Here is a 26,498-nt window from a genome sequence, read left to right as displayed (position 1 = left end):
CAGATTCGGCTGTGAAAAGGTAGAACCGTCTTCAAACAGACAAAGGTAACGACAATGCCTATATTTTCCATTTTGTATTGGTATACATTTGTATTGCCGAAGTTCAGTGCTATAGAGCACTTGAAATGTAAAGGTAATTTGTGGTTGAGCCGAGTCATGCAGCATTTACTGTGAATGTAGTCTCCACGAACACGGGAACATTGCCTTAAATTTAAATGATGCTGTAACGCAGAACTTCAGCATTACGGATTGAATTGAGCCATTAGTCGACAACATGCAAAATTATAAGATGATTGATTAACTTTACACTAGAGGGAATTGGCATATATGGACAGGGCCAAATTTCTAACAGAATCAATGTATTTATTTATTTGACATGGACAATACACATCAATTAACCCCAACAAGTCTAAGGTGGGTTCTGCTAAGCTAACATATGGCATTGTTTTAAGATGGTCATAGCATGGATAATTTTGCAATTTGATTTTGAATTGTAGGACCCCTGTAGGGAAGTGAAAAAAACGATATATATACAACAATTATTTGATTAAACATTGAATTTGGCGTTAGTCCATAGAAAAACATGTTCATAGATGGCAAACTATACTAAACAAAAATAGAAACGCAATATGCAATAATTTCAACGATTTTACTGAGTTACAGTTCGTATAACTAAATCAGTCAATTGAAATATATTCATTAGGCCCTAATCTATGGATTTCACATGACTGGGCAGGGGCGCATCCATGGGTGGGCCTGGGAGGGCATAGGCCCAACCACTTGGGAGCAAGGCCCACCCACTGGGGAGCCAGGCCCAGACATTCAGAATGAGTTTTTCCCCACAAAAGGGGTTTATTACAGACAGAAATACTGTCAGGGTGGCTGGTCTCAGACAGTCCTGTAGGTGAAGAAGCCGGATGTGGAGGTCCTGGGCTGGCTTGGTAACAGTTGTCAGTAATCATGGCATTAATATGGAGTTGGTCCCCCCTTTGCTGCTATAACAGCCTCCACTCGTCTGGGAAGGCTTTCCACTAGATTTTTGAACATTGCTGCAGGGACTTGCTTCCATTCAGCCACAAGAGCAATAGTGACGTTGAGCACTGATGTTGGGCGATTAGGCCTGGCCTGTAGTTGGCATTCCAATTCATCCCGACGTTGTTCAATGAGGTTAAGGTCAGGGCTCTGTGCAGGACCGTCAAGTTCTTCCACACTGATCGCGACAAGTCATTTCTGTATGGACCTCGCTTTGAGCACGGGGGCATTGTCATGCTGAAACAGGAAAGGGCCTTCCCCAAGCTGTTGCCACAAAAGCTTGAAGCACAGAATCGTCTAGAATGTCATCGTATGCTGTAGTGTTATGATTTCCCTTCACTAGAACTAAGGGGCCTAGCCCGAACCATGAAAAACAGCCCTAGACCCTTCCCCAAACTATACAGTTGGCACAATGCATTCGGGCAGGTAGCGTTCTCCTGGCATCCGCCAAACCCAGACTCGTTCGTCGGACTGCCCGACGATTAAACGTGATTCATCACTCCAGATAAGGCATTTCCACTGCTCCAGAGTCCAATGGCGGCGAGCTTTACACCACTCCAGCCGATGCTTGGCATTACGCATGGTGATCTTAGGCTTGCCAATGGAATCCCATTTCATAAAGCTCCCGACAAACAGTTTGTTGTGCAGACGTTGCTTCCAGAGGCAGTAGTGAGTGTTGCAACTGAGGACAGAGTCGATTTTTACGCGCTTCAGAACTCGGCGGTCCCGTTCTGTGAGCTTGTATGGCTTACCACTTCGCAGCTGAGCCGTTATTGCTCCTAGACATTTCCACTTCACAATAACAGCACTTACAGTTAACCGGGGCAGGGCAGAAATGTTATGAACTGACTTGTTGGAATGGTTGCATACTATGACGGTGCTATTCTACTGCCAATGTTTGTCTATGGAGATTTCATGGCTCTGTGCTCGATTTTATATACCTGTCAGCAACGGGTGTGGCTGTAATCGCCGAATCCACTCATTTGAAGGGGTGTCCACATAGAGTACCAGTCAAAAGTTTGGACACACCTACTCATTCAAGGGTTTTTCTTTATTTTAACTATTTTCTATATTGTAGGATAATAGTGAAGACATCAAAACTGTGAAATAACAAATACGGAATCAAGTAGTAACCAAAATAGTGTTAAGCAAATCAAAATATATTTTATATTTGAGATTCTTCAACATAGACACCCTTTGCCCTGATGAAAACGTTGTACACTCTTGGCATTCTCTCAACCAGCTTCACCTGGAATGCTTTTCTAACCGTCTTGAAGGAGTTCCCACATATGCTGAGGACTTGTTGGCTGCATTTCCTTCCCTCTGTGGTTCAACTTATCCCAAACCATCTTAATTGGGTTTAGGTTGGGTGATTGGTAAGGCCAGGTCATCTGATTCAGCACCTCATCATTCTCCTTCTTGGTCAAATAGCTCTTACACAAACGTATCCTCTGCAGCAGCAGTAACTCTGGGTCTTCTTTTCCTGTGGTGGTCCTCATGAGTCCAGTTTCATCATAGAGTTTTTGCGACGGCACTTGAAGAAACTTTCAAAGTTCTTGAAATGTTCCAAATTGACTGACCTTCATGTCTTATGTAATGATGGACTGTTGTTTCTCTTTGCTTTTTTGAGCTGTTCTTGCCATAACAGGGACTTGATCTTTTACCTAATAGGGCTATCTTCTGTATACCACTCCTACCTTGTCACAACACAACTGATTGGCTCAAATGCATTAAGAAGGAAAGAAAATCAACAAATTAACTTTTAACAAGGCACAACTGTTAATTGATATGCATTACAGGTGACTACCTCATGAAGCTACCTCATACATATCCAAGATGGCTTTGCAGTCGGACGTCTATTTGTCTTTTCTCGTCCCGTCCCATGTACAGTATATATCGTCTTCTTCGTGTATATTTTATATATACTTTTTATATATATTTTTTAAATTTCCATCTACGGACTGAACATAGTCTCCTGCAATCTGCCTCACCCAATGTGGCACGGATCTGCTATTTTTTTACACTTTAGAACCGGAACCCCCATCAGGAGCTAGCCAGCTAACTAGCTACTAGCTAGTAGTCAGTTAGCCACTGCGAGCGGTCATCACGTTAACTCGGACATCAGCTAGCCTCAGCCCGGTCAATTCCTGACAGTTGCACAGCTCGATATCAACCCAGAGCATATTGGACTGTCACAATCGTGTGGAGAGACGGACCAAGGCGCAGCGTGATAGTGATACATCTTCTCTTTATTAACGAAGATGAAAGAACACGACACGAAACACTTTAACAAACTAACAAAAACAACAAACGATCGTGAAGCTAATACAAACTACGTGCACACATGCAACATAGACATAGACTTGTGACAGAATTACCCACCAAACAAGGATCAAGCAGCGTGATCAGTGGCAACAGGAGCAAGGAACAAAGGATTCATGGACATGGGAGGAGATTTTGGATGGAAAGGGACCTTGGGCACAACCGGGAGAATATCGCCTCCCTCGTGAAGAGCTGGAGGCAGCGAAAGCCGAGAGGAGGCGATATGAGGAGGCAGCACGGAGGCAAGGCTGGAAGCCCGCAAGTACAACCCAAAAATTTCTTGGGGGGGGCTTAGAGGTAGTGGGCCGAGGGCAGGTAGGAGACCTGCGCCCACTTCCCAGGCTAACCGTGGAGAGCGGGAGTACGGGCGGACACCGTGTTACGCAGTAGAGCGCACGGTGTCTCCTGTACGTGTTCATAGCCCGGTGCGGGTTATTCCACCTCCCCGCACTGGTAGGGCTAGATTGGGCATTGAGCCAGGTGCCATGAAGCCGGCTCAACGCGTCTGGTCTCCAGTACGTCTCCTCGGGCCGGCTTACATGGCACCAGCCTTACGCATGGTGTCCCCGGTTCGCCTACATAGCCCGGTGCGGGTTATTCCACCTCCCCGCACTGGGCGGGCGACGAGGACCATTCAACCAGGTAAGGTTGGGCAGGCTCGGTGCTCAAGGGAGTCAGTACGCCTGCACGGTCCGGTATTTCCGGCGCCACCTCCCCGCCCCAGTCCAGTTCCACCAGTGCCTACACCACGCACCAGGCTTCCAGTGTGTCTCCAGAGCCCTGTTCCTCCTCCACGCACTCGTCCAATGGTGCGTGTCTCCCGCCCATTACCACCTGTGCCTACGCCACGCACCAAGTCTCCTGTGCGTCTCCAGAGTCCTGTGCATCCTGTTGCTGCTCCCCGCACTAGCCTTGAAGTGCGTGTCCCCAGCCCGGTACCACCAGTGCCGGCACCACGCACTAGGCCTAATGTGCGTATCCAGGGTCCAGTATGCCCTGTTGCTGCTCCCCGCACTAGCCCTGAGATGCGTGTCCCCAGCCCGGTACCACCAGTTCCGGCACCACGCACCAGGCCTACAGTGCGCCTCAGCCGGCCAGAGCCATCCGTCTACCCAGCGCCATCTGAGCCATCCGTCTACCCAGCGCCATCTGAGCCATCCGTCTACCCAGCGCCATCTGAGCCATCCGTCTACCCAGCGCCATCTGAGCCATCCGTCTGCCCAGAGCCATTAGAGCCGCCCGTCTGTCCCGAGCCGTCAGAGCCGTTAGTCAGTCAGGAGCCGCTAGAGCCGTTCGTCAGTTTGTTATTTTGTTAGTTTGGTTGTAGTAGTCGTTTTGTGTTTTTTCCCTTCTAATAAAAGAAGATGTTCTTTTCACGCGCTGCGCCTTGGTCCGTCTCTCCTCCACACGATCGTGACATGGACTGCTTTTTCTCTAACACATCTCCGGATTCCTACCGCAAGCAATGAACCTTTACACCGGATTGTCACAGCTGGCTAGCTGCTATCCAAGTGGCTACTCCTGGCTAATGTCTCTGTCCAAAGCAAGCACTAGTTAGCCTGGAGCTAGCCTAGAGCTAGGTCCATCTCCCGGCTAGGCGAAGCGGTCCTCCAGCCAATTATTGGGCTACAATATCTATTTTGCCAATTGGCCTGGACCCTTTTACTGCCGACACGGAGCCCCGCCGATCCATCACGACTGGTCTACCGACGTAACCGTCCGAGTGGGTCTCAACAGGCTATTCTGTTACGATGTCACCGAAGAACCACCTACTAGCCCCGGCCCGCTAGCTTTTCTGAACACTGTGTCCCCTGCTTGCCTAGCTTAGTAGTGACTACCAAACGGCACCCTGACTCACCTATTGCTACTCTTTTTACCCTATGATCACTCGGCTACAAAGCTGATGCCCCCTGGACTGTTTCAATAACACAGTACCTCATTTTGTTTACCTGTCAGCCCCAGCCTTGAACTCAGGTCCTGTATGTACCTAACTAACCTGCTCTGCCCATTCATCGCCATTTACCCGTTGTTGTCTTAGCTCTCCTGATCAACACCTGTGTTTGCTTTATGCCTCTCTCTAATGTCAATATGCCTTGTCTACTGCTGTCTTGGCTAGTTCTTGCTGTTTTATTTCACTGTAGAGCCCTCAGTCCCACTCAAAATGCCTTAGATAGCTCTTTTGTCCCACCCCACACACATGCGGAGACCTCACCTGGCTTAACTGGTGCCTCCAGAGACGAAACCTCTCTCGTCGTCACTCAACGCCTAGGTTTACGTCCACTGTACTCACATCCTACCATACCATTGTCTGTACATTATGCCCTGAATCTACTCTACTATGCCCAGAAATCTGATATTTTTATTCTCTGTCCCCAACGCACCAGACGACTAGTTCTTATAGCCTTTAGCCGTACCCTTATCCTACTCCTACTCTGTTCCTTTGGTGATGTAGAGGTTAACCCAGGCCCTGTAGCCCCCAGTTCCACTCCTATTCCCCAGGTGCTATCTTTTGTTGACTTCTGTAACCGTAAAAGCCTTGGTTTCATGCATGTTAACATCAGAAGCCTCCTCCCTAAGTTTGTTTTATTCACTGCTTTAGTACACTCCGCAAACCCTGATGTCCTTGCCGTGTCTGAATCGTGGCTTAGGAAGGCCACCAAAAATTCTGAGATTTCCATCCCCAACTACAACATTTTCCACCAAGATAGAACTGCCAAAGGGGGTGGACTTGCAATATACTGCAGAGACAGGATGCAGAGTTCTGTCATGCTATCCAGATTTGTGCCCAAACAGTTCAAGCTTCTACCTTTAAAAATCCACCTTTCCAGAAATAAATCTCTTGCTGTTGCCACTTGTTATAGACCCCCCTCAGCCCCCAGCTGTGCCCTGGACACCATATGTGGAATAATTACCCCCCATTTATCTTTAGAGTTTATACTATAAGGTAACCTAAACTAGGATATGCTTAACACCCCGACCGTCCTACAATCTAAGCTAGATGCCCTCAATCTCACACAAATTATCAAGGAACCTACCAGGTACAACCCTAAATCCATAAACACGTGCTCCCTCACAGATATCATCCTGACCAACCTGCCCTCCAAATACACCTCTGCTGTTTTCAACCAAGATCTCAGCGATTACTGCCTCATTGCATGTGTCCGTAATGGGTCCGCGGTCAAACGACCACCCCTCATCACTGTCAAATGCTCCCTAAAACACTTCAGCGAGCAGGCCTTTCTAATCGACCTGGCCGGGGTATCCTGGAAGGATATGAACCTCATCCTGTCAGTAGAGGATGCCTGGTTATTCTTTAAAAGTGTTTCCGTCACCATCTTAAATAAGCATGCCCCATTCAAAAAATGTAGAACTAAGAACAGATATAGCCCTTGGTTCACTCCAGACCTGACTGCCCTTGACCAGCACAAAAACATCCTGTGGCATATTGCATTAGCATCGAATAGCCCCTGCGATATGCAACTTTTTAGGGAAGTTACGAACCAATATACACAGGCAGTTAGGAAAGCAAAGGCTAGCTTTTTCAAACAGAAATTTGCATCCTGTAGCACAAACTCCAAAAAGTTCTGGGACACTGTAAAGTCCATGGAGAATAAGAGCACCTCCTCCTGGCCACCTCCTCCTGGCCATGCTTTCCACCTTGCTACTCATACCCCGGTCAACAGCTCTGCACCCCCCACAGCAACTTGCCCAAGCCTCCCTCATTTCTCCTTCACCCAAATACAGATAGCTGATGTTCTGAAAGAGCTGCAAAATCTGGACCCCTACAAATCAGCTGGGCTAGACAATCTGGATCCTCTATTTCTAAAATTATCCTGCGCAATTGTTCCAAACCCTATTACTAGACTGTTCAACCTCTCAGAGATCCCCAAAGATTGGAAAGCTGCCGCCGTCAAGCTGCCACCAGCTCTCAAAGGGGGAGACTTTCTACACCCAAACTGTTACACTGTGTGCTCTTTTCGAGGGATGCCCTGGCATCCGGGGGGATGGGGGTGGTCTGCCGGTCACTGGGATGACAACCCAACTTGGGATGGGAGGGGTTTTAACAGGTGGAATAGTGGGGACCAATTGAAGGTTTACTTAGTAGCAATGCAAATGTCATGGTACAGCTTTATGGACACTCAAACACTATGGTACTTTTTAATGGTGAGTTTACAAACATATATTATGATAAATAGATTTGAAACTTGTGTTTCATTATGGTAAATGGTGAAATAAGTATAGCCAGTTATAATTCTAATGGCTTAGCAGATAATAAGAAAAGACGGTCAGTATTTTCCTGGCAAAAAGAGAAGGAATATAATATCTATTGTTTACAGGAAACTCATTCAACCATTTTAGATGAAGTTGGGTGGAAAAAGGACTGGGGGATTTAATATATTTCTCCCATGGGAAAATAAATTCAAAAAGGGTGATGATATTAAGAGTAATTGTGCAAATTGTCCCAAACAGATCCTCAAGGTAGATGGATGATTTTAAATATGATATTGGACCTTAAACAGATAAGTCTCATTAAACCTATACGGTCCAAATAATGATGATTCACGCTTCTTTGAAAATATATATAATAATTTATTGACCCTACAAGCAATACAAAACTGTATTATTGTCGCACCCTGATCTATTTCACCTGTCTTTGTGGTTGTCTCCACCCCCCTCCAGGTGTCGCCCATCTTCCCCATTATTCCCAGTGTATTTATACCTGTGTTCTCTGTTTGTCTGTTGCCAGTTCATCTTGTCAGGTCTTACCAGCGTGTTTTCCTGTCTCCCTGCTTTCTCAAGTTCTGTTTCCTAGTTTCTCCGGTTCTGATCATTCTGCCTGCCCTGACCTCAAGCCTGCCTGTCGTACTGTACCTGCCTGACTCTGACCCATTTATGAACCTCTGCCTGTCCTGTTTTTTAAAATAATGAGCAAAAAATAACACTTTTTTTGGAATGGCAAGCCAGACAAAATTAAAAGGGCCTATTTATATAATGAATATGAATTCGGGGGGCAGAAATTATTAAAGCATTAGACCTCTCACTTAGGGCATCAGTCATACAAAATGTATACTTAAATCCGAACTGCTTCTCTAGCAAATTAGTAACAATGTATCAAGATGCAAGGCGAGATGCAAATGCAGACACAGGAGGCAGATGGTTGGAGTCTTGCAATGTTTAATAATCTAAAGGGGTAGGCAAGAGGATGGTCGTGGACAGGCAAACGGTCAAAACCAGATCAGAGTCCAGAGTGGCAGACAGGCTCATGATCAAGTCAGGCAGAATGGTCAGGCAGACAGGTACAGAGTCCAGAAAACAGGTCCTGGTCAAAACCAGGAGGACTAGAAAAAGGAGAATAGCAAAAGGAGTATGGGGAAAACCACGCTAGTTGACTTGACTAAACATACAAGACGAACTGGCACAGAGCGACAGGAAACACAGTGATAAATACACCAGGGATAATAAGCGACACCTGGAGGGGGTGGAGCCAATCACAGGAACAGGTGAAACAGATCAGGGCGTAATTTTTTAAACACGCCATAGAAGGTTGTTTTCAATTTCAGTTTAATCCACCAGAAAAGACAGAACAAATAATACAACAAATATGGTGGTTAAACTCAAATATACTATGATATAATAGATATAAAAAAACTTTATTTTTCGATAATTTTTTTACAAAGTATAATCTTTGTAAATTATATCATAAATAGAACTGGTGGAGTTATGTCACACATGCATCTAACACACATATATGGAAATGTCTGCTCTACCCAAAATTGCAACCAACTAATTGCAGCATTACCTCAAAAATGGAAGAGGCAAGTAGAAGGGGGACAAGTAAGGAACTTATCTGTCGGCCCTGCATTAAAGACCAAAATTGGTTGTGATAAATATACCAGTTTCATTTAAGAACGAAAAAATGGACAGCTGTGCCAGATAGATTGCAAAATAGTTGGGAAGATATTTTCGATGTACCGATTCCATGGCACATGGTTTATGAACTGACACGAAAAACGACGCCGGATTCAAAACTTAAATTACAACTTAAATAAATTATACAAAATTCTTGCAACCAAGACATTGTTATATACCTTTTTGCTAAAATTATTATATCGTTATTAATTTACAATCTGTAGAAACTATGAGAAAAGAAAGTTTCAGAACTTTTGTTGAGTATCACAGAACAGTTGAAAAAGATATGGCAAATAGAAATCCAATATGGATGGTGTTAATTAAGAGATAGATGGGAGGGGTTGAACTAAGATGAAGGGTCGGACTAATAACAACAAGATAACAAATGTAAAATATACTGTGTCTGTAAAATGTATATAGGTTCAGAACTTTTGTGAAATAGCACAGTTAAAAGTAAATGGCAAATAGATATCAAACTGGATGGACATTAGCAATAGATGGGATAGGTGGAAGTTAGAGGAAGAACAGGACTAAAAACAAACAATATATAACTATTGGAAAATAGATTGTTCAAAAGTTTGGGGTCACTTAGAAATGTCCTTGTTTTTGAAAGAAAAGCACATTTTTGGTGCATAAAATAACATCAAATTGATCAGAAATACAGTGTAGACATTGTTAATGTTGTAAATGACAATTGTAGTTGGAAATGGCAGATTTTTTTATGGAATATCTACATAGGTGTACAGAGGCCCATTATCAGCAACCATCAATCCTGTGTTCCAATGGCACGTTGTGTTAGCTAATCCAAGTGGATCATTTTAAAAGGCTAATTGATCATTAGAAAACCCTTTTGCAATTATGTTAGCACAGCTGAAAACTGTTGTTCTGATTAAAGAAGCAATAAAACGGGCCTTCTATTGACTAGTTGAGTATCTGGAGCATCAGCATTTGTGGGTTTGATTACAGGCTCAAAATGGCCAGAAACAAATTACTTTCTTCTGAAACTCGTCAATTTATTCTTGTTCTGTGAAATGAAGGCTATTCATGCGAGAAATTGCCAAGAAACTGAAGATCTGGTACAACACTGTGTACTACTCCCTTCACAGAACAGAGCAAACTGTCTCTAACCAGAATAGAAAGAGGAGTGTGAGGCCCCAGTGCACAACTGAGCAAGAGGACAAGTACATTACAGTGTCTAGTTTGAGAAACAGACGCCTCACAAGGCCTCAACTGGCAGCTTCATTAAATAGTACCCGCAAAACACCAGTCTCAACGTCAACAGTGAAGAGGAAACTTCGGGATGCTGGCCTTCTAGGCAGAGTTCCTCTGTCCAGTGTCTGTGTTCTTTTGCCCATCTTAATCTTTTCTTTTTATTGGCCAGTCTGAGATATGGCTTTTTCTTTGCAAGTTGTGCGAAATAATGAAGGAAAATATAATTTTAAAGTATATATACAGTGGGGAGAACAAGTATTTGATACACTGCCGATTTTGCAGGTTTTCCTACTTACAAAGCATGTAGAGGTCTGTCATTTTTATCATAGGTACACTTCAACTGTGAGAGACGGAATCTAAAACAAAAATCCAGAAAATCACATTGTATGATTTTTAAGTAATTAATTTGCATTTTATTGCATGACATAAGTATTTGATCACCTACCAACCAGTAAGAATTCCGTCTCTCACAGACCTGTTAGTTTTTCTTTAAGAAGCCCTCCTGTTCTCCACTCATTACCTGTATTAACTGCACCTGTTTGAACTCGTTACCTGTATAAAAGACACCTGTCCACACACTCAATCAAACAGACTCCAACCTCTCCACAATGGCCAAGACCAGAGAGCTGTGTAAGGACATCAGGGATAAATTGTAGACCTGTACAAGGCTGGGATGGGCTACAGGACAATAGCCAAGCAGCTTGGTGAGAAGGCAACAACTGTTGGCACAATTATTAGAAAATGGAAGAAGTTCAAGATGACGGTCAATCACCCTCGGTCTGGGGCTCCATGCAAGATCTCACCTCGTGGGGCATCAATGATCATGAGGAATGTGAGGGATCAGCCCAGAACTACACGGCAGGACCTGGTCAATGACCTGAAGAGAGCTGGGACCACAGTCTCAAAGAAAACCATTAGTAACACACTACGCCGTCATGGATTAAAATCCTGCAGCGCACGCAAGGTCCCCCTGCTCAAGCCAGCGCATGTCCAGGCCCGTCTGAAGTTTGCCAATGACCATCTGGATGATCCAGAGGAGGAATGGGAGAAGGTCATGTGGTCTGATGAGACAAAAATAGAGCTTTTTGCTCTAAACTCCACTCGCCGTGTTTGGAGGAATAGAAGGATGAGTACAACCCCAAGAACACCATCCCAACCGTGAAGCATGGAGGTGGAAACATCATTCTTTGGGGATGCTTTTCTGCAAAGGGGACAGGACGACTGCACCGTATTGAGGGGAGGATGGATGGGGCCATGTATCGCGAGATCTTGACCAACAACCTCCTTCCCTCAGTAAGAGCATTGAAGATGGGTCGTGGCTGGGTCTTCCAGCATGACAACGACCCGAAACACACAGCCAGGGCAACTAAGGAGTGGCTCCGTAAGAAGCATCTCAAGGTCCTGGAGTGGCCTAGCCAGTCTCCAGACCTGAACCCAATAGAAAATCTTTGGAGGGAGCCGAAAGTCCGTATTGCCCAGCGACAGCCCCGTAAACCTGAAGGATCTGGAGAAGGTCTGTATGGAGGAGTGGGCCAAAATCCCTGCTGCAGTGTGTGCAAACCTGGTCAAGAACTACAGGAAACGTATGATCTCTGTAATTGCAAACAAAGGTTTCTGTACCAAATATTCAGTTCTGCTTTTCTGATGTATCAAATACTTATGTCATGCAATAAAATGCAAATTAATTACTTAAAAATCATACAATGTGATTTTCTGGATTTTTGTTTTAGATTCCTTCTCTCAAAGTTGAAGTGTACCTATGATAAAAATTACAGACCTCTACATGCTTTGTAAGTAGGAAAACCTGCAAAATTGTCAGTGTATCAAATACTTGTTCTCCCCACTGTATATACACTGCTCAAAGAAATAAAGGGAACACTTAAACAACACAATGTAACTCCAAGTCAATCACACTTCTGTGAAATCAAACTGTCCACTTAGGAAGCAACACTGATTGACAATAAATTTCACATGCTGTTGTACAAATGGAATAGACAAAAGGTGGAAATTATAGGCAATTAGCAAGACACCCCCAATAAAGGAGTGGTTCTGCAGGTGGTGACCACAGACCGCTTCTCAGTTCCTATGCTTCCTGGCTGATGTTTCGGTCACTTTTGAATGCTGGCGGTGTTTTCACTCCAGTGGTAGCATGAGACGGAGTCTACAACCCACACAAGTGGCTCAGGTAGTGCAGCTCATCCAGGATGGCACATCAATGCGAGCTGTGGCAAGAAGGTTTACTGTGTCTGTCAGCGTAGTGTCCAGAGCATGGAGGCGCTACCAGGAGACAGGCCAGTACATCAGGAGACGTGGAGGAGGCCATAGGAGGGCAACAACCCAACAGCAGGACCGCTACGTCAGCCTTCGTGCAAGGAGGAACACTGCCAGAGCCCTGCAAAATGACCTCCAGCAGGCCACAAATGTGCATGTGTCAGCATATGGTCTCACAAGGGGTCTGAGGATCTCATTTTTACATTTACATTTAAGTCATTTAGCAGACGCTCTTATCCAGAGCGACTTACAAATTGGTGCATTCACCTTATGATATCCAGTGGAACAACCACTTTACAATAGTGCATCTAACTCTTTTAAGGGGGGGGGGGGGGTTAGAAGGATTACTTTATCCTATCCTAGGTATTCCTTAAAGAGGTGGGGTTTCAGGTGCCTCCGGAAGGTGGTGATTGACTCCGCTGACCTGGCGTCGTGAGGGAGTTTGTTCCACCATTGGGGTGCCAGAGCAGCGAACAGTTTTGACTGGGCTGAGCGGGAACTGTACTTCCTCAGAGGTAGGGAGGCGAGCAGGCCAGAGGTGGATGAACGCAGTGCCCTTGTTTGGGTGTAGGGCCTGATCAGAGCCTGAAGGTACGGAGGTGCCGTTCCCCTCACAGCTCCGTAGGCAAGCACCATGGTCTTGTAGCGGATGCGAGCTTCAACTGGAAGCCAGTGGAGAGAGCGGAGGAGCGGGGTGACGTGAGAGAACTTGGGAAAGTTGAACACCAGACGGGCTGCGGCGTTCTGGATGAGTTGTAGGGGTTTAATGGCACAGGCAGGGAGCCCAGCCAACAGCGAGTTGCAGTAATCCAGACGGGAGATGACAAGTGCCTGGATTAGGACCTGCGCCGCTTCCTGCGTGAGGCAGGGTCGTACTCTGCGAATGTTGTAGAGCATGAACCTACAGGAACGGGTCACCGCCTTGATGTTAGTTGAGAACGACAGGGTGTTGTCCAGGATCACGCCAAGGTTCTTAGCACTCTGGGAGGAGGACACAATGGAGTTGTCAACCGTGATGGCGAGATCATGGAACGGGCAGTCCTTCCCCGGGAGGAAGAGCAGCTCCGTCTTGCCGAGGTTCAGCTTGAGGTGGTGATCCGTCATCCACACTGATATGTCTGCCAGACATGCAGAGATGCGATTCACCACCTGGTTATCAGAGGGGGGAAAGGAGAAGATTAATTGTGTGTCGTCTGCATAGCAATGATAGGAGAGACCATGTGAGGATATGACAGAGCCAAGTGACTTGGTGTATAGCGAGAATAGGAGAGGGCCTAGAACAGAGCCCTGGGGGACACCAGTGGTGAGAGCACGTGGTGCGGAGACAGATTCTCGCCACGCCACCTGGTAGGAGCGACCTGTCAGGTAGGACGCAATCCAAGCGTGGGCCGCGCCGGAGATGCCCAGCTCGGAGAGGGTGGAGAGGAGGATCTGATGGTTCACAGTATCAAAGGCAGCCGATAGGTCTAGAAGGATGAGAGCAGAGGAGAGAGATCTCATCTCGGTACCTAATGGCAGTCAGGCTACCTCTGGCGAGCACATGGAGGGCTGTGCGGCCCCACAAAGAAATGCCACCCCACACCATGTGTTACGGATACAAGTGTTCTGTGAGTATCCTGTGTATTTCTTTTCTCTCGTTCTCCCCTACTCACAGGTGACAATAATCATTCCCCAATCAGTCATCAATCAGTTGCTAATCGGAAGACACCTGCTCCTTTTCCCTTACCCAATCACAGTCCCTTTCCCTTGGTTTAAAACCCCTGTCAGTTGTTGTCTCCCCAGCTCAATCTCTTTGTAACATGCCTTCTGTCTGTAGATCGCTTGTGTGTTTTGCAGCTACATGTCACTTTGTCCCCACCTGTGAGTATTGTTTTGGTTATGGTGTTTGAGTGTTTGTTTGATGGTGGGAAAAGGGGGTAACCAGACAAGTCGCCCTTGGGCTACACTACCCGTAGTTAAACATTGTTAAAAACACTAGTTAGAACTGGGCGGACCACCCCCTGTATTTTTGGTTAGTTAGTTAGCTGTTTGTGAAGTAGGCTAGTCTAGCTTAGGGGTGTTTTTGAATTATTATTCTTTCATTCCTTGGGTCCCGCTCAGCCCCTTTCCCTGCTCCCCCCCATTTACCGTGTGTTTATAAATAAACATTTAGTGTTTGACGGTAATTAAGTTGTCTGTGTTATTTGTTCTCACTGTTACGTTTTCACTACTATAATTTGCATGAGTTGTGTGACGGGTCCCATTACCATCCCCCCTAGACTGTAGGGCCAAAGGGATTCGTAACACCATGACTGACCCACCGCCAAACCGGGCATGCTGGAGGATGTTGCAGGCAGCAGAACGTTCTCCACAGCGTCTCCAGACTCTGTCACGTGTCACATGTGCTCAGTGTGCTCAGTGTGAACCTGCTTTCATCTGTGAAGAGCACAGGGCGCCAGTGGCGAATTTGCCAATCTTGGTGTTCTCTGGCAAATGCCAAACGTCCTGCACGGTGTTGGGCTGTAAGCACAACCCCCACCTGTGGACGTCGGGCCCTCATACCACCCTCATGGAGTCTGTTTCTGACCGTTTGAGCAGACACATGCACATTTGTGGCCTGCAGGAGGTCATTTTGCAGGGCTCTGGTAGTGCTCCTCCTTGCACAAAGGTGGAGGTAGCGGTCCTGCTGCTGGGTTGTTGCCCTCCTACGGCCTCCTCCATGTCTCCTGATGTACTGGCCTGTCTCCTGGTAGCGCCTCCATGCTCTGGACACTACGCTGACAGAAACAGCAAACCTTCTTGCTACAGCTCGCATTGATGTGCCATCCTGGATGAGCTGCACTACCTGAGCCACTTGTGTGGGTTGTAGACTCCGCCTCGTGCTACCACTAGAGTGAAAGCACCGCCAGCATTCAAAAGTGACAAACATCAGCCATGAAGCATAGGAACTGAGAAGTGGTTTGTGGTCACCACCTGCAGAACCACTCCTTTATTGGGGGTGTCTTGCTAATTGCCTATTTCCACCTGTTGTCTATTCAATTTGCACAACAGCATGTGAAATTTATTGTCAATCAGTGTTGCTTCCTAAGTGGACAGTTTGATTTCACAGAAGTGTGATTGACTTGGAGTTACATTGTGTTTAAGTAAGTGTTCACATAATTTTTTTGAGCAGTGTGTATATATATATATATATATATATATACTATATACAGTATATATACTGTATGTGTATCAATGTATATTTATATATATGTGGGTATGTGTGTAATTTTAAAGCTGATCTACACCCTAATTTTGATCTGACCGTCTAAGTCACAACAATAGACACACACAGTGTGCTAAAACTAATAACACACAAATTATTGTATTCCTCTTTCTATTTTGAATACATAATTTAAAATTTCACAGTGTAGGTTGGAAACCAAGGCTAATGACTTCTCCAAAAGCTAATTGGAGTCAGGTGTCAGCTAACCTGGAGTCCAATCAATGGGATGAGATTGGAGATGTTGGTTAGAGTTGCCCAGCTCTTTACAAAACACTCACAAAATTTGAGTTTGCATTTCACAAGAAGCATTGCCTGATGTGAACCATACCTCAAACAAAAAAGATCACAGAAGACCTAAGATTAAAAATTGTTGACTTGCATAAAGCTGGAATAGGTTACAAAAGTATCTCTAAAAGCCTTGATGTTCATCAGTCCACTGTAAAACAATTGTCTAAAAATGGAGAGAGTTCAGCTCTGTTGCTACTCTCCCTAGGACTGGCCGTCCTGCAAAGATGACTGCAAGTGCACAGCTCAGAATGCTCAATGAGGTTAACCTGTTGAGGTCAGGACTCTGACTGGGCCACTCCAGAAGGTGTATTTTTTTTTCGCGTCGTTGTCCTGTTGCAACACCCAACTTCTGTTGACCTTCAACTGGCAGACAGATAGCCTTACATTCTCCTGCCAAAAGTCTTGATAAATTTGGAAATTCATTTTCCCGTCGATGATAGCAAACTGTCCAGGCCCTGTTGCAGCAAAGCAGACCCAAACCATGATGCTCCCTCCACCATACTTTACAGTTGGGATGAGGTTTTGATGTTGGTGTGCTGTGCCTTTTTTTCTTCACACATAGTGTTATGTGTTCCTTCAAAACAACTCAACTTTAGTTTAATCTGTCCACACAATATTTTGGAACATCCAGGTGCTCTTTTGCGAACATCAGACGTGCAGCAATGGGTTTTTTGGACAGCAGTGGCTTCTTCCGTGGTGTCCTCCCATGAACACCATTCTTGTTTAGTGTTTTACGTATCGTAGACTCGTCGACAGAGATGTTAGCATGCTCCAGAGATTTCTGTAAGTCTTTTTAGCTGACAGTCTAGGATTCTTCTTAAGATGCAGTGACATGACCTCAAGAGAGAGGTTCACACCAGACATCACAAGAATATTGCTGAACTGAAACAGTTTTGTAAAATGTAATGGTCCAAATTTACTCCTGATCGTTGTGCAGGACTTATCCGCAACTACAGAACATTTTTGGTTGAGGTTATTGCTGCCAAAGGAAGGTCAAACAGTTATTAAATCCAAGGGTTCACATACTTTTTTCAACCCTGCACTGTAAATGTTTACATGGTGTGTTCTATAAAGACATGAAAACTTAAATTGTTTGTGTGCTATCAGTTTAAGCACACTGTGTGTGTGTCTATTGTTGTGACTTAGATGAAGGTCAGATCAAATTTTATGACCAATTTATGCAGAAATCCTGGTAATTCCAAAGGGTTCACATACCTTTTCTTGCTACTGTATGACACAGAGCTCAAGGAGTGGAACTTTAGCACAAAACATGTCTGGATTTCCGGACAGTCACATGACTGTCAACCCAGCCATCGTTAGATGTTGGTTTAAGTTCACAACACTTCCCTGTTCCTTGGGAGAGTGTGTCCCCATGCTTCCCTATACAACGTCCCTCATGTGTACACGCCCCTCCGATGGCCTCAGGTGCCATCCAACTTCTGACACCAATGCACCGAATTCGGGGGTAGCCCTGCCCGGGACATGACCCCGGGTCCCACGACTTTCAACCCAACACCTTAGCCATTACATGAAGAGATCCAAACCTCTTCACAAGGTCGCTAGGTGTTGGGTTGCTACAATAGATGCCTATTTATTAGAGAGGGTCGCAACAAGAAGCAAAACACAGTCTGTATTTGTCAGTTCCATGCAGTGTCAGTAGATAAATCCAACCAATGTCCAAATCATCAGCTATATAAATGAAACTCCAACAAATTCAAAGATATACTGTAATCAGCCTTTTGTTTATAGCCATTAATGACCTTCAACAGTCTTACTGAAACATTATTGTCTCCTTTCTCAGAGTCCATACCACCACATGAAGTACAACTAATATACAGAACACTGGTTAAGCTTGGGACCGGAGACAACAAAGATGGCACACAACAAGGGCTCATCCCTGTCCAATGCCCGTGGGCGTGAAAGTTATGTTGGAAGTCAAATCAGGGATTACATTTCACTTCTGGATGTTTTGTACGCAAATGCATTTGAAGAAGAGGACATAGACTCCGCAGTAGCTAAGAAGACCGAGGTAGATTTTTACAGCGGAGCCCCACCTCAATGGCTTAACTTCTACTGGGCTGAAAGGGCAACGTCAGCTGATAAAACAACCCCCCTTATCAAAAGAGACGGTTACACTGAACTGATGGAAAATATTAAGAAACAGTGTAAGGGTGACCTGACTTCTACCATGAATCTGCTGCATCAGCCAGGCAGCGGAGGAACAACTCTGGTCAAGCAGGTGCTCTGGGACATGAGGAAAACACTCAGATGTGCTGTTCTAACAGGCCCTACCTCAGACATCACCGCTATCGCCAAGCAGGTGATTCACCTTTTCACTGCAGGCGGTCAAGGCCAGCAGAACACTGTGCTCTTACTGCTGGAAGATGAGCGTATTCTGGAGAATCTGCAGGATGCCATCATCAAAGAGATTGCAGAGAGAAACATCACGACCCACAGGCCTGTGGTCATCCTTTTAAACTGTGTGCGTAAGGCAGTTATCAAACAAGAGTACCATAACAAATCAAGACATGTTATTCTCAGGACGGAACTTTCTGAAGCAGAGAAACAACAGTTTGAGGAGAAACAGATTGAGATCAGTCGAAGCTACATTACTGAACACAAACAGTTTCATGGCTTTAACATAATGCGAGAAAATTTCAGTGGAGATTATGTTAAAGAAACGTGTGCCTTTTTAAATGTCAGGAAAAATAGAAGACCTAAAAATTCTCAACTTCTTGCATTCTTATCACTGGTGAATGCCTACGTCCCTGGATCCCACCTTCTGCTGTCTCAATGTCAGGCATTCCTTGGTACTCCAGATCCCATTTATGGAGGTCCTTCCTTTGAGCAGCGAATGGAGCCTTTCACTCAGCTGATAGTGACATTCCCTGCACGACAGGGACAAGACAAACATGTCTGCATGGCTCACCCACTGATTGCACAGCAGTGTGTTGAGTTACTGGCTACGGCAGGTGTGACCAGGAGTGATACAGCAAGGAACTTTCTGACAGACTTTTGTGGAGAAGAGGTGCAGCAACATTTGATGCCTGTCATCAAAGACATGCTAACTAAGAGGGAGATCACAGTGGACCATCAGCAGAATACAGGAAATGAAACACAGGATCTGTTTTCCCAAAAATATGTTTTACAAATCAAGCTAACAAAAAGGGAAATGGGAGAAGAGAGGACAGACACATTTTCCAGGTTGATTCACGATATTGAAGCCAAAGAACCCAAAAGCAATCGTGTATCTGTTTTGCAATTAGCTTCAGAGAAAATCACGCAGAACCCATTTTTTCCTCAAGCTCTTGCTCGTTTCTTTTACATTGTGAAGAGTGAATATGGTGAAGCGGAGCAGTGGGCAAAAATAGCAAAAGACAGAGATCCTAAGAATTCATTTGTTGCTGACACTCTGGGGCAAGTATACAAGACACATTTAAAGAGCAGGGTCTATGATCCTTCCATCTCTGCACAAGACATCTTGCAACTGGCAGTAAAGGCCTTTGAGGCTTTCAAAGATGTGGAAAGGGCTGCTGAAAATGAGCAAGGAGCAGACATACAAGATGATGGTATGACCAAAGTCTCACACATCTTTAACAACAGGGGACTATTTGGTTATCTACATGTTGCCAACATTGTTTTTGACTCACTTGTCTCGCTTGATAAAAACTGGCAAAAGGTCCTTACCATGGAAATATCTGCTGAATCTTTCTTCATATCAATCGGACAAAAAAAGCTCTTCAAGTACAAGCCACTCATCAGCAGCCTCAGGGATGAGGTGGAGAGGAAATGTGAGTTTTTTGATGGTTACCTGACTTACTCCAAGCCCAACATTAAAAAAAATGAACCGCATTACTTTCAGACTGATGTCAAGAACTGCTACTGCAAATATGTGGGGACATGCACACCTATACACTCAGAGTCTGCAATAGATGTACCCCTCCAGAAGCTCAAAGAGGAAAAGGCCATTACTTTCCCTGGACTGCTTTCCTGTCTTGATAAGGGCTATGATGAATCTAACTTGAGCCGAATAACAAAATTGTGGGAGGAAATACAAGAATGTGAAAAAAAGAAAGATGGTGGTGGTGAGAACAAAGCTGCCCAAAACTTCATCCTTGCCAACATCATCTTAAGCAAAGTGGAAGCAGCATCTCCAGTGCTTACCCCTTTGCCAATCCTAAGAAGCATTCTGGAAAGACACCTATTGGCCAATTTCGGTAACCAAACCCCAGAGTTTTACTTCTTAGTCCTTTTGCTGTTCTGGCCCGAGGAGCATAAGAAAATGGGATTCAATGTTGACATCAACAAATGTGTTCTGGAGATGCAAGACTCCTACAACAACACATACAAGAAGCATCTTCGCTCAAGGTACCTTCGCCCCCTTATTTTCCTGGGACGGGGTGAGGGTTTGAGCAGACTGGTTCATAGATCAAAAATAGACAACCTATTGGCAAGGGAGAATCCAATGGCAGGGCCAGAGGAAAGGCCAGACTTTATAGATCAAAAGTGGAGCAGTGGTGAGGTGTGGAGAGAACCCAGTGTCCAGGATCTTCTTCTTCCAGTCAATGGAGTGGTTAGACAGCACAGGGTGTTTGCGCGCGTTCATGGCAAGGAGATCGAAGTCTGTGCCGACCAACGAAGCAAAGTTTGGAAGACTGGAGACGTCTGCTTCTACCTAGGTTTCACCATTAGAGGTCCTGTGGCCTATGGCATACAGTACCCATCCCATCACGGACATTTCTTTCATTCAGATAGGATGACAGGGGGGGTACCTCGTAAAATGTTGGAAGTACCTGACATCAAATCGATCAAAGACGGTAAGACAGTTACTGTATAGTCCTATATTTCTCATTTTCATCTCTATTGTCTCTCACTCAAGTTCATTTATGTTTTTGACACAAGAGTGACACAAGAGACTTCCAAACCCACTGACGATTAGTAAAGCTCAAACCAAGTTTAATCACCCAAAGGATAAGACATCTTCACACAGTCACTGGTATTTAACCTATCCTCCTATGCTCCTACCCTTACACCTCTGAACAGCCAATACACCTCTGTTGCTAGACAGAATTTTTGTGATATCTGTTCTTCCTCACTTCATCTGACCTAACCTGACCTCTGCTCAAATTCCTCACTTCTCCCCAACTCACGACTGTCATGTTGACTTGTACCAGACTGTGGCCATTCTTCTTCCCATAGGATCCCTGATGTCTAACAATAACATATTCTGACTGAATGTAAACGTTCTACATTCCCCTCTCTCCCTCAGTGAAATGAATACAGATACTTCATATTTTCAAGTTTAGAACTCAGAACCCATCACCACCAATCTACACAAGGGAAACAGTGATGCTGGGAGTATTTGTGACTCATCTCATGGAGATTATTGTTAGCACTAAATATAATTCTTATGATATTTGTCATATCATTGATTTTACATTGCTTTGTGTACCAGGAAATTAAGACTATACAGTCGTTGCCAAAAGATTTGAGAATGACACAAATATTAATTTACACACAGTTTTCTGCTTCAGTGTCTTTAGATATTTTTGTCAGATGTTACTATGGAATACTGAAGTATAATTACAAGCATTTCATACGTGTCAAAGGCTTTTATTGACAATTACATGAAGTTGATGCAAAGAGTCAATATTTGCAGTGTAGTCCCTTCTTTTTCAAGACCTCTGCAATCCGCCCAGGCATGCTGTCAATTAACTTCTGGGCCACATCCTGACTGATGGCAGCCCATTTTTGCATAATCAATGCTTGGAGTTTGTCAGAAGTTGTGGGTTTTTGTTTGTCCACCCGCCTCTTGAGGATTGACCACAAGTTCTCAATGGGATTAAGGTCTGGGGAGTTTCCTGGCCATGGACCCAAAATATCGATGTTTTGTTCCCCGAGCCACTTAGTTATCACTTTTGCCTTATGGCAAGGTGCTCCATCATGTTGGGAAAGGCATTGTTCATCACCAAACTGTTCCTGGATGATTAGGAGAAGTTGCTCTCGGAGGATGTGTTGGTACCATTCTTTATTCATGGCTGTGTTCTTAGGCAAAATTGTGAGTGAGCCCACTCCCTTGGCTGAGAAGCAACCCCACACATGAATGATCTCAGGATGCTTTACTGTTGGCATGACACAGGACTGATGGCAGCGTTCACCTTGCCTTCTCCGGACAAGCTTTTTTCCCGGATGCCCCAAACAATCGGAAAGGGGATTCATCAGAGAAAATTACTTTAACTCAGTCCTCAGCAGTCCAATCCCTGTACCTTTTGCAGAATATCAGTCTGTCCCTGATGTTTTTCCTGGAGAGAAGTGGCTTCTTTGCTGCCCTTCTTGACACCAGGCCATCCTCCAAAAGTCTTTGCCTCACTGTTCCTGCAGATGCACTCACAACTGCCTGCTGCCATTCCTGAGCAAGCTCTGTATTGGTGGTGCCCCGATCCCGCAGCTGAATCAACTTTAGGAGATGGTCCTGGCGCTTGCTGGACTTTCTTGGGTGCCCTGAAGCCTTCTTCACAACAATTGAACCGCTCTCCTTGAAGTTCTTGATGATCCGATAAATGGTTGATTTAGGTGCAATCTTACTGGCAGCAATATCCTTGCCTGTGAAGCCCTTTTAGTGCAAAGCAATGATGACGGCACGTGTTTCCTTGCAGGTAACCATGGCTGACAGAGGAAGAAAAATGATTCCAAGCACCACCCTCCTTTTGAAGCTTCCAGTCTGTTATTCGAACTCAATCAGCATGACAGAGTGATCTCCAGCCTTGTCCTCGTCAACACTCACACCTGTGTTAACGAGAGAATCACTGACATGATGTCAGCTGGTTCTTTTGTGGCAGGGCTGAAATGCAGTGGAAATGTTTTTTGGGGATTCAGTTAATTTGCATGGCAAAGAGGGACTTTACAATTAATTGCAATTCATCTGATCACTCTTCATAACATTCTGGAGTATATGTAAATTGCCATCATACAAACTGAGGCAGCAGACTTTGTGAAAATTAATATTTGTGTCATTCTCAAAACTTTTGGCCACGACTGTATTAACACAGTAGTTAGTACTTTGTGTAATTGATTTTCTGATTGATGTGTCTGTCCCCAGGGCCTGTGAGAAGTTGCACAACCTGTGCCAATGTCATGGTGAGTTAATGTTCGTTACAGTATTCATAGACCGTACAATAGTAGTAGATAAGTGTTTGACAAATACAAATTCTTTACCACCACCTATGTTGACTGTGCTCGGTATTCATGAATATAAATTGTTTTCATGAAAAATAAGAAAATATGGTGGGAAAATACAAAACATGTTGCTCCATTTTCAAATGGAATTACCCAATTGTCAGCAGGATTATAAAAGGGTTCTTTGTGGAGGGGTAGGGTTCTACCAACAACACTTGTCATCTGAAGAACCCTTTTTGGGAGACAATGGATATTTGTAAGGCAAAGGGTTCTACGTAAAACCATTAACATGCAAAGAACCGTTTTTGGAAGAAAAGTATATTTAGATATTTTTTAAAGGCAAGAAGGTTTCTTTGGAAGGCAAGAAACCTTCTACACAGAACCCCTTCTGAATCTGAATTAGTTTATTTATTGTGCATTTTTATTTTAGATAGTGCCTGGACATTTGTGTTTACCTCAGTGTTTAAACTTTAACTTCAGGAGTTTAAAAAGTTAGGTGTGAGTAAACCTATATGGGAATATTTGTGCATATATCTGGTATTTCCTTTTATCATTTGACATGTAACTGACATAGTGGTGTAAAATAACCCCAGTGTTGATATTAATAACCAGTTGAGTGGTTGTCATTTTTACTCTATGTAGAGTAGAACATTAAAAACCGCGCCCATCAATATCATATTTCCCAGCATATTCTATTGCCGGTTGATTTTCAGAATTGTTTGTTTCAAAACCTGTGTTATTGCATGTACATTGATTGGTTGATTAATCTTGTGCTACAAAAAGATAAATAACATACATTTTCCTAAACTAATACAGTCTGTTAGTCCTTGGACTTATTGCACCCGTTACTGGGATGGTTGTTCAAGTTTAGATTTAGTCTCATTTATCAATATTCCCTACCCTGACAGTTATTCTGAATGCAGGTTGTGGGTGATACAAATTCGAATTGTTGGATATCCTCACTCTGGCTGGATTCCAATTAGAATTACACATCACTTTGCAAGTGAGCATAATGTGACTTGCAGGCCTGATGTGGCCTGTAAACCAGGAGTTTCCTACCACCACTGTGTTATTGTATAACTAGGTATTCAAAGAAAGGCCTTATGATATATGTAATGTATTGTCATAAAAAGTTTCATTGGTTAAGGCTGGTGGAACCATTTATAGAGGGTTCTAGGAAGAACCCTCCAAAAATAAAAGGGTTCTTAGTAAATCCATTCATAGAGGGTTCTAGATAGAACCATTTACAGGGGGTTCTATGAAGAACCCTACATAGAGGGTTCTAGGTAGAAACCTTTGCAAAGGGTTCTACCTAGCACATAAAAGGGTTCCCCTATGGGGACCAACCAAAGAACCCTATATTGTTTAATTTAGCTACTTTTTTTCTAAGAGTGTATATTTCAAATCAGAAACCATTCTTCATTCAATTAAAAATAAATGTATAGAATAAGGTTTACAAAAGTGAAGGCAAAGAAACCCTTCAAAGTGTAAAGTACATCCTTTACACTACGATGTTTTAAGAATTATGTCGTAAATACAGTTTGATAATCTGTGATATTCAGAGATCAATGTTCTCTTATTCAGGAATCTACCAATTGGGTTCAGGTTGAACCTGCGGTCTTCACTGAAGAAGGCCCAATGTTCAGGTACACTCCTGGATTGTATTAGTCCCTCACCATATATTGTATGATAAAAGCTTTAAGTTTTGCTACCCAACAATTCTGTCTTAGGATAACAGTAACTAGATGGAATAAACCTCCTATCCATTATTTAAAGAAAGTCTGACTTTATAGAATTGGTTGAACTACTTGTAAAAACTTAGGAAATACAGTATGTGAGGATCTACAGAAAAGTTTAACAAAGTAAAGTAACCATTATGATGTTTGTCAACTGCTGATAAACAATTAAATACATGACTTACTTACTAAATCCATTCTGTCTTCTTATCATGGCATCTCTAGCATGTCTCGCCTGGGGCGCTACGAGTGCAGAGTATCAGGGCTCCGGTGGGTATGTAAAGACCATGTCAATCTGAAGTATCAATTCAGCTCCTGGGAGCCTCACAGGGCAATGATGAAAAGCTTGGGGTACGAGCAAGGAGGCCCCCTATTGGATGTCACAATCGTTGCAGGAAAACTGGAAGAAGTGCATCTGCCACATTTTGCCTGTTTCGGTATGGGCGTAGATTTTTTAAAACTAAAATATAACTGATGCAAACTACTTTTAAAAAGCCTTGTTGTTGATGTCAACCTGATGTTTATGCAAATGTGCCTGTTTTTATCTCTGCAGGCGATGATCCCTCCTTTAAAGAGAAAGTGAGAGTTCTACATGTAGAAGACTGTGGTGTGTCCGTAGAACAAGTGGATGAAGTCACCCGCTTCCACGTCAAGATCCTCCATCCAACCTTCTCTCCAAAAGGAGTTCTCGTGAGATCTGGCTTTCCGGTGAAAGCCCACTGTGACTTGCTGCTCTACCAGGCCAAGACAGCATTCCTCACGCTACATGCATATCTGGTCCCCTGTGATTCTTCTGTAGAACAGGTTATTTCCACTTATTGTTCTCCTCTGTGGTTAAATCATCTCTCAATGTTATCAATGCAGATAATACCAGTGGATTTAGAAAATTGACATTTAATATACAGTGTAGCCAAGCTCCTATTCAGTGTTTGACTTGTAAGGAGCTCACCGGAGCTGACTACCAGCACATCAAATGTTCTACTATTGAGATCCTGTTCCTCTTATAGAATATTAGCTCAAAAGTATTGTGGAGCTCCTGCACCTAAATATTGACTGTACCGGAACCCAAAATGAGTAAAGCACTGCCTATACAGTTCCTACAGGCGGAAAAACAGCTGTTTATTTTCCATCCAAAAGCAGGGAAATTTGGTTGACTTGTGGTGTTAGGAAACCTTTGGGGTAAGAGTCCGATATGGTGTTGCTGTGTCAACATCTCCCAGCAGTTCTTCTCGGGGTAGCTGGGTACTTTAGTTTAGAATGTTATATAATTCATTCATTGAAATCTCTTTCAAACTACAAAATCTAAC

The 26,498-nt window shown here is 44.1% G+C and overlaps 2 protein-coding genes across 3 annotated transcripts in view; one reads left to right on the top strand and one right to left on the bottom strand.

The window, feature by feature from the left end:
• Nucleotides 1–21,773, top strand: LOC139561791 (sterile alpha motif domain-containing protein 9-like). Its single transcript, XM_071379076.1, has 2 exons — nucleotides 1–45; nucleotides 18,081–21,773. Exon 2 carries the CDS (start codon nucleotides 18,153–18,155, stop codon nucleotides 21,114–21,116), a length of 2,964 nt encoding a protein of 987 aa, XP_071235177.1. The 5' UTR covers nucleotides 1–45; nucleotides 18,081–18,152; the 3' UTR covers nucleotides 21,117–21,773.
• The window catches only part of LOC139561818 (sterile alpha motif domain-containing protein 9-like), a 120,064-nt gene that overhangs the window by 47,301 nt on the left and 46,265 nt on the right, over nucleotides 1–26,498 (bottom strand). The gene's annotated exons all lie outside the window — the stretch shown is intronic.

Source organism: Salvelinus alpinus, chromosome 31, assembly GCF_045679555.1.
Source record: "Salvelinus alpinus chromosome 31, SLU_Salpinus.1, whole genome shotgun sequence".
NCBI classification, from domain to species: Eukaryota; Metazoa; Chordata; class Actinopteri; order Salmoniformes; family Salmonidae; genus Salvelinus; species Salvelinus alpinus.
This window is presented reverse-complemented; position numbering and strand designations above follow the sequence as displayed.

Bases quoted from the DNA above. Each gene is read 5' to 3' on its own strand.
- LOC139561791 (XM_071379076.1), top strand. From the start codon at position 18,153: ATGGCACACAACAAGGGCTCATCCCTGTCCAATGCCCGTGGGCGTGAA.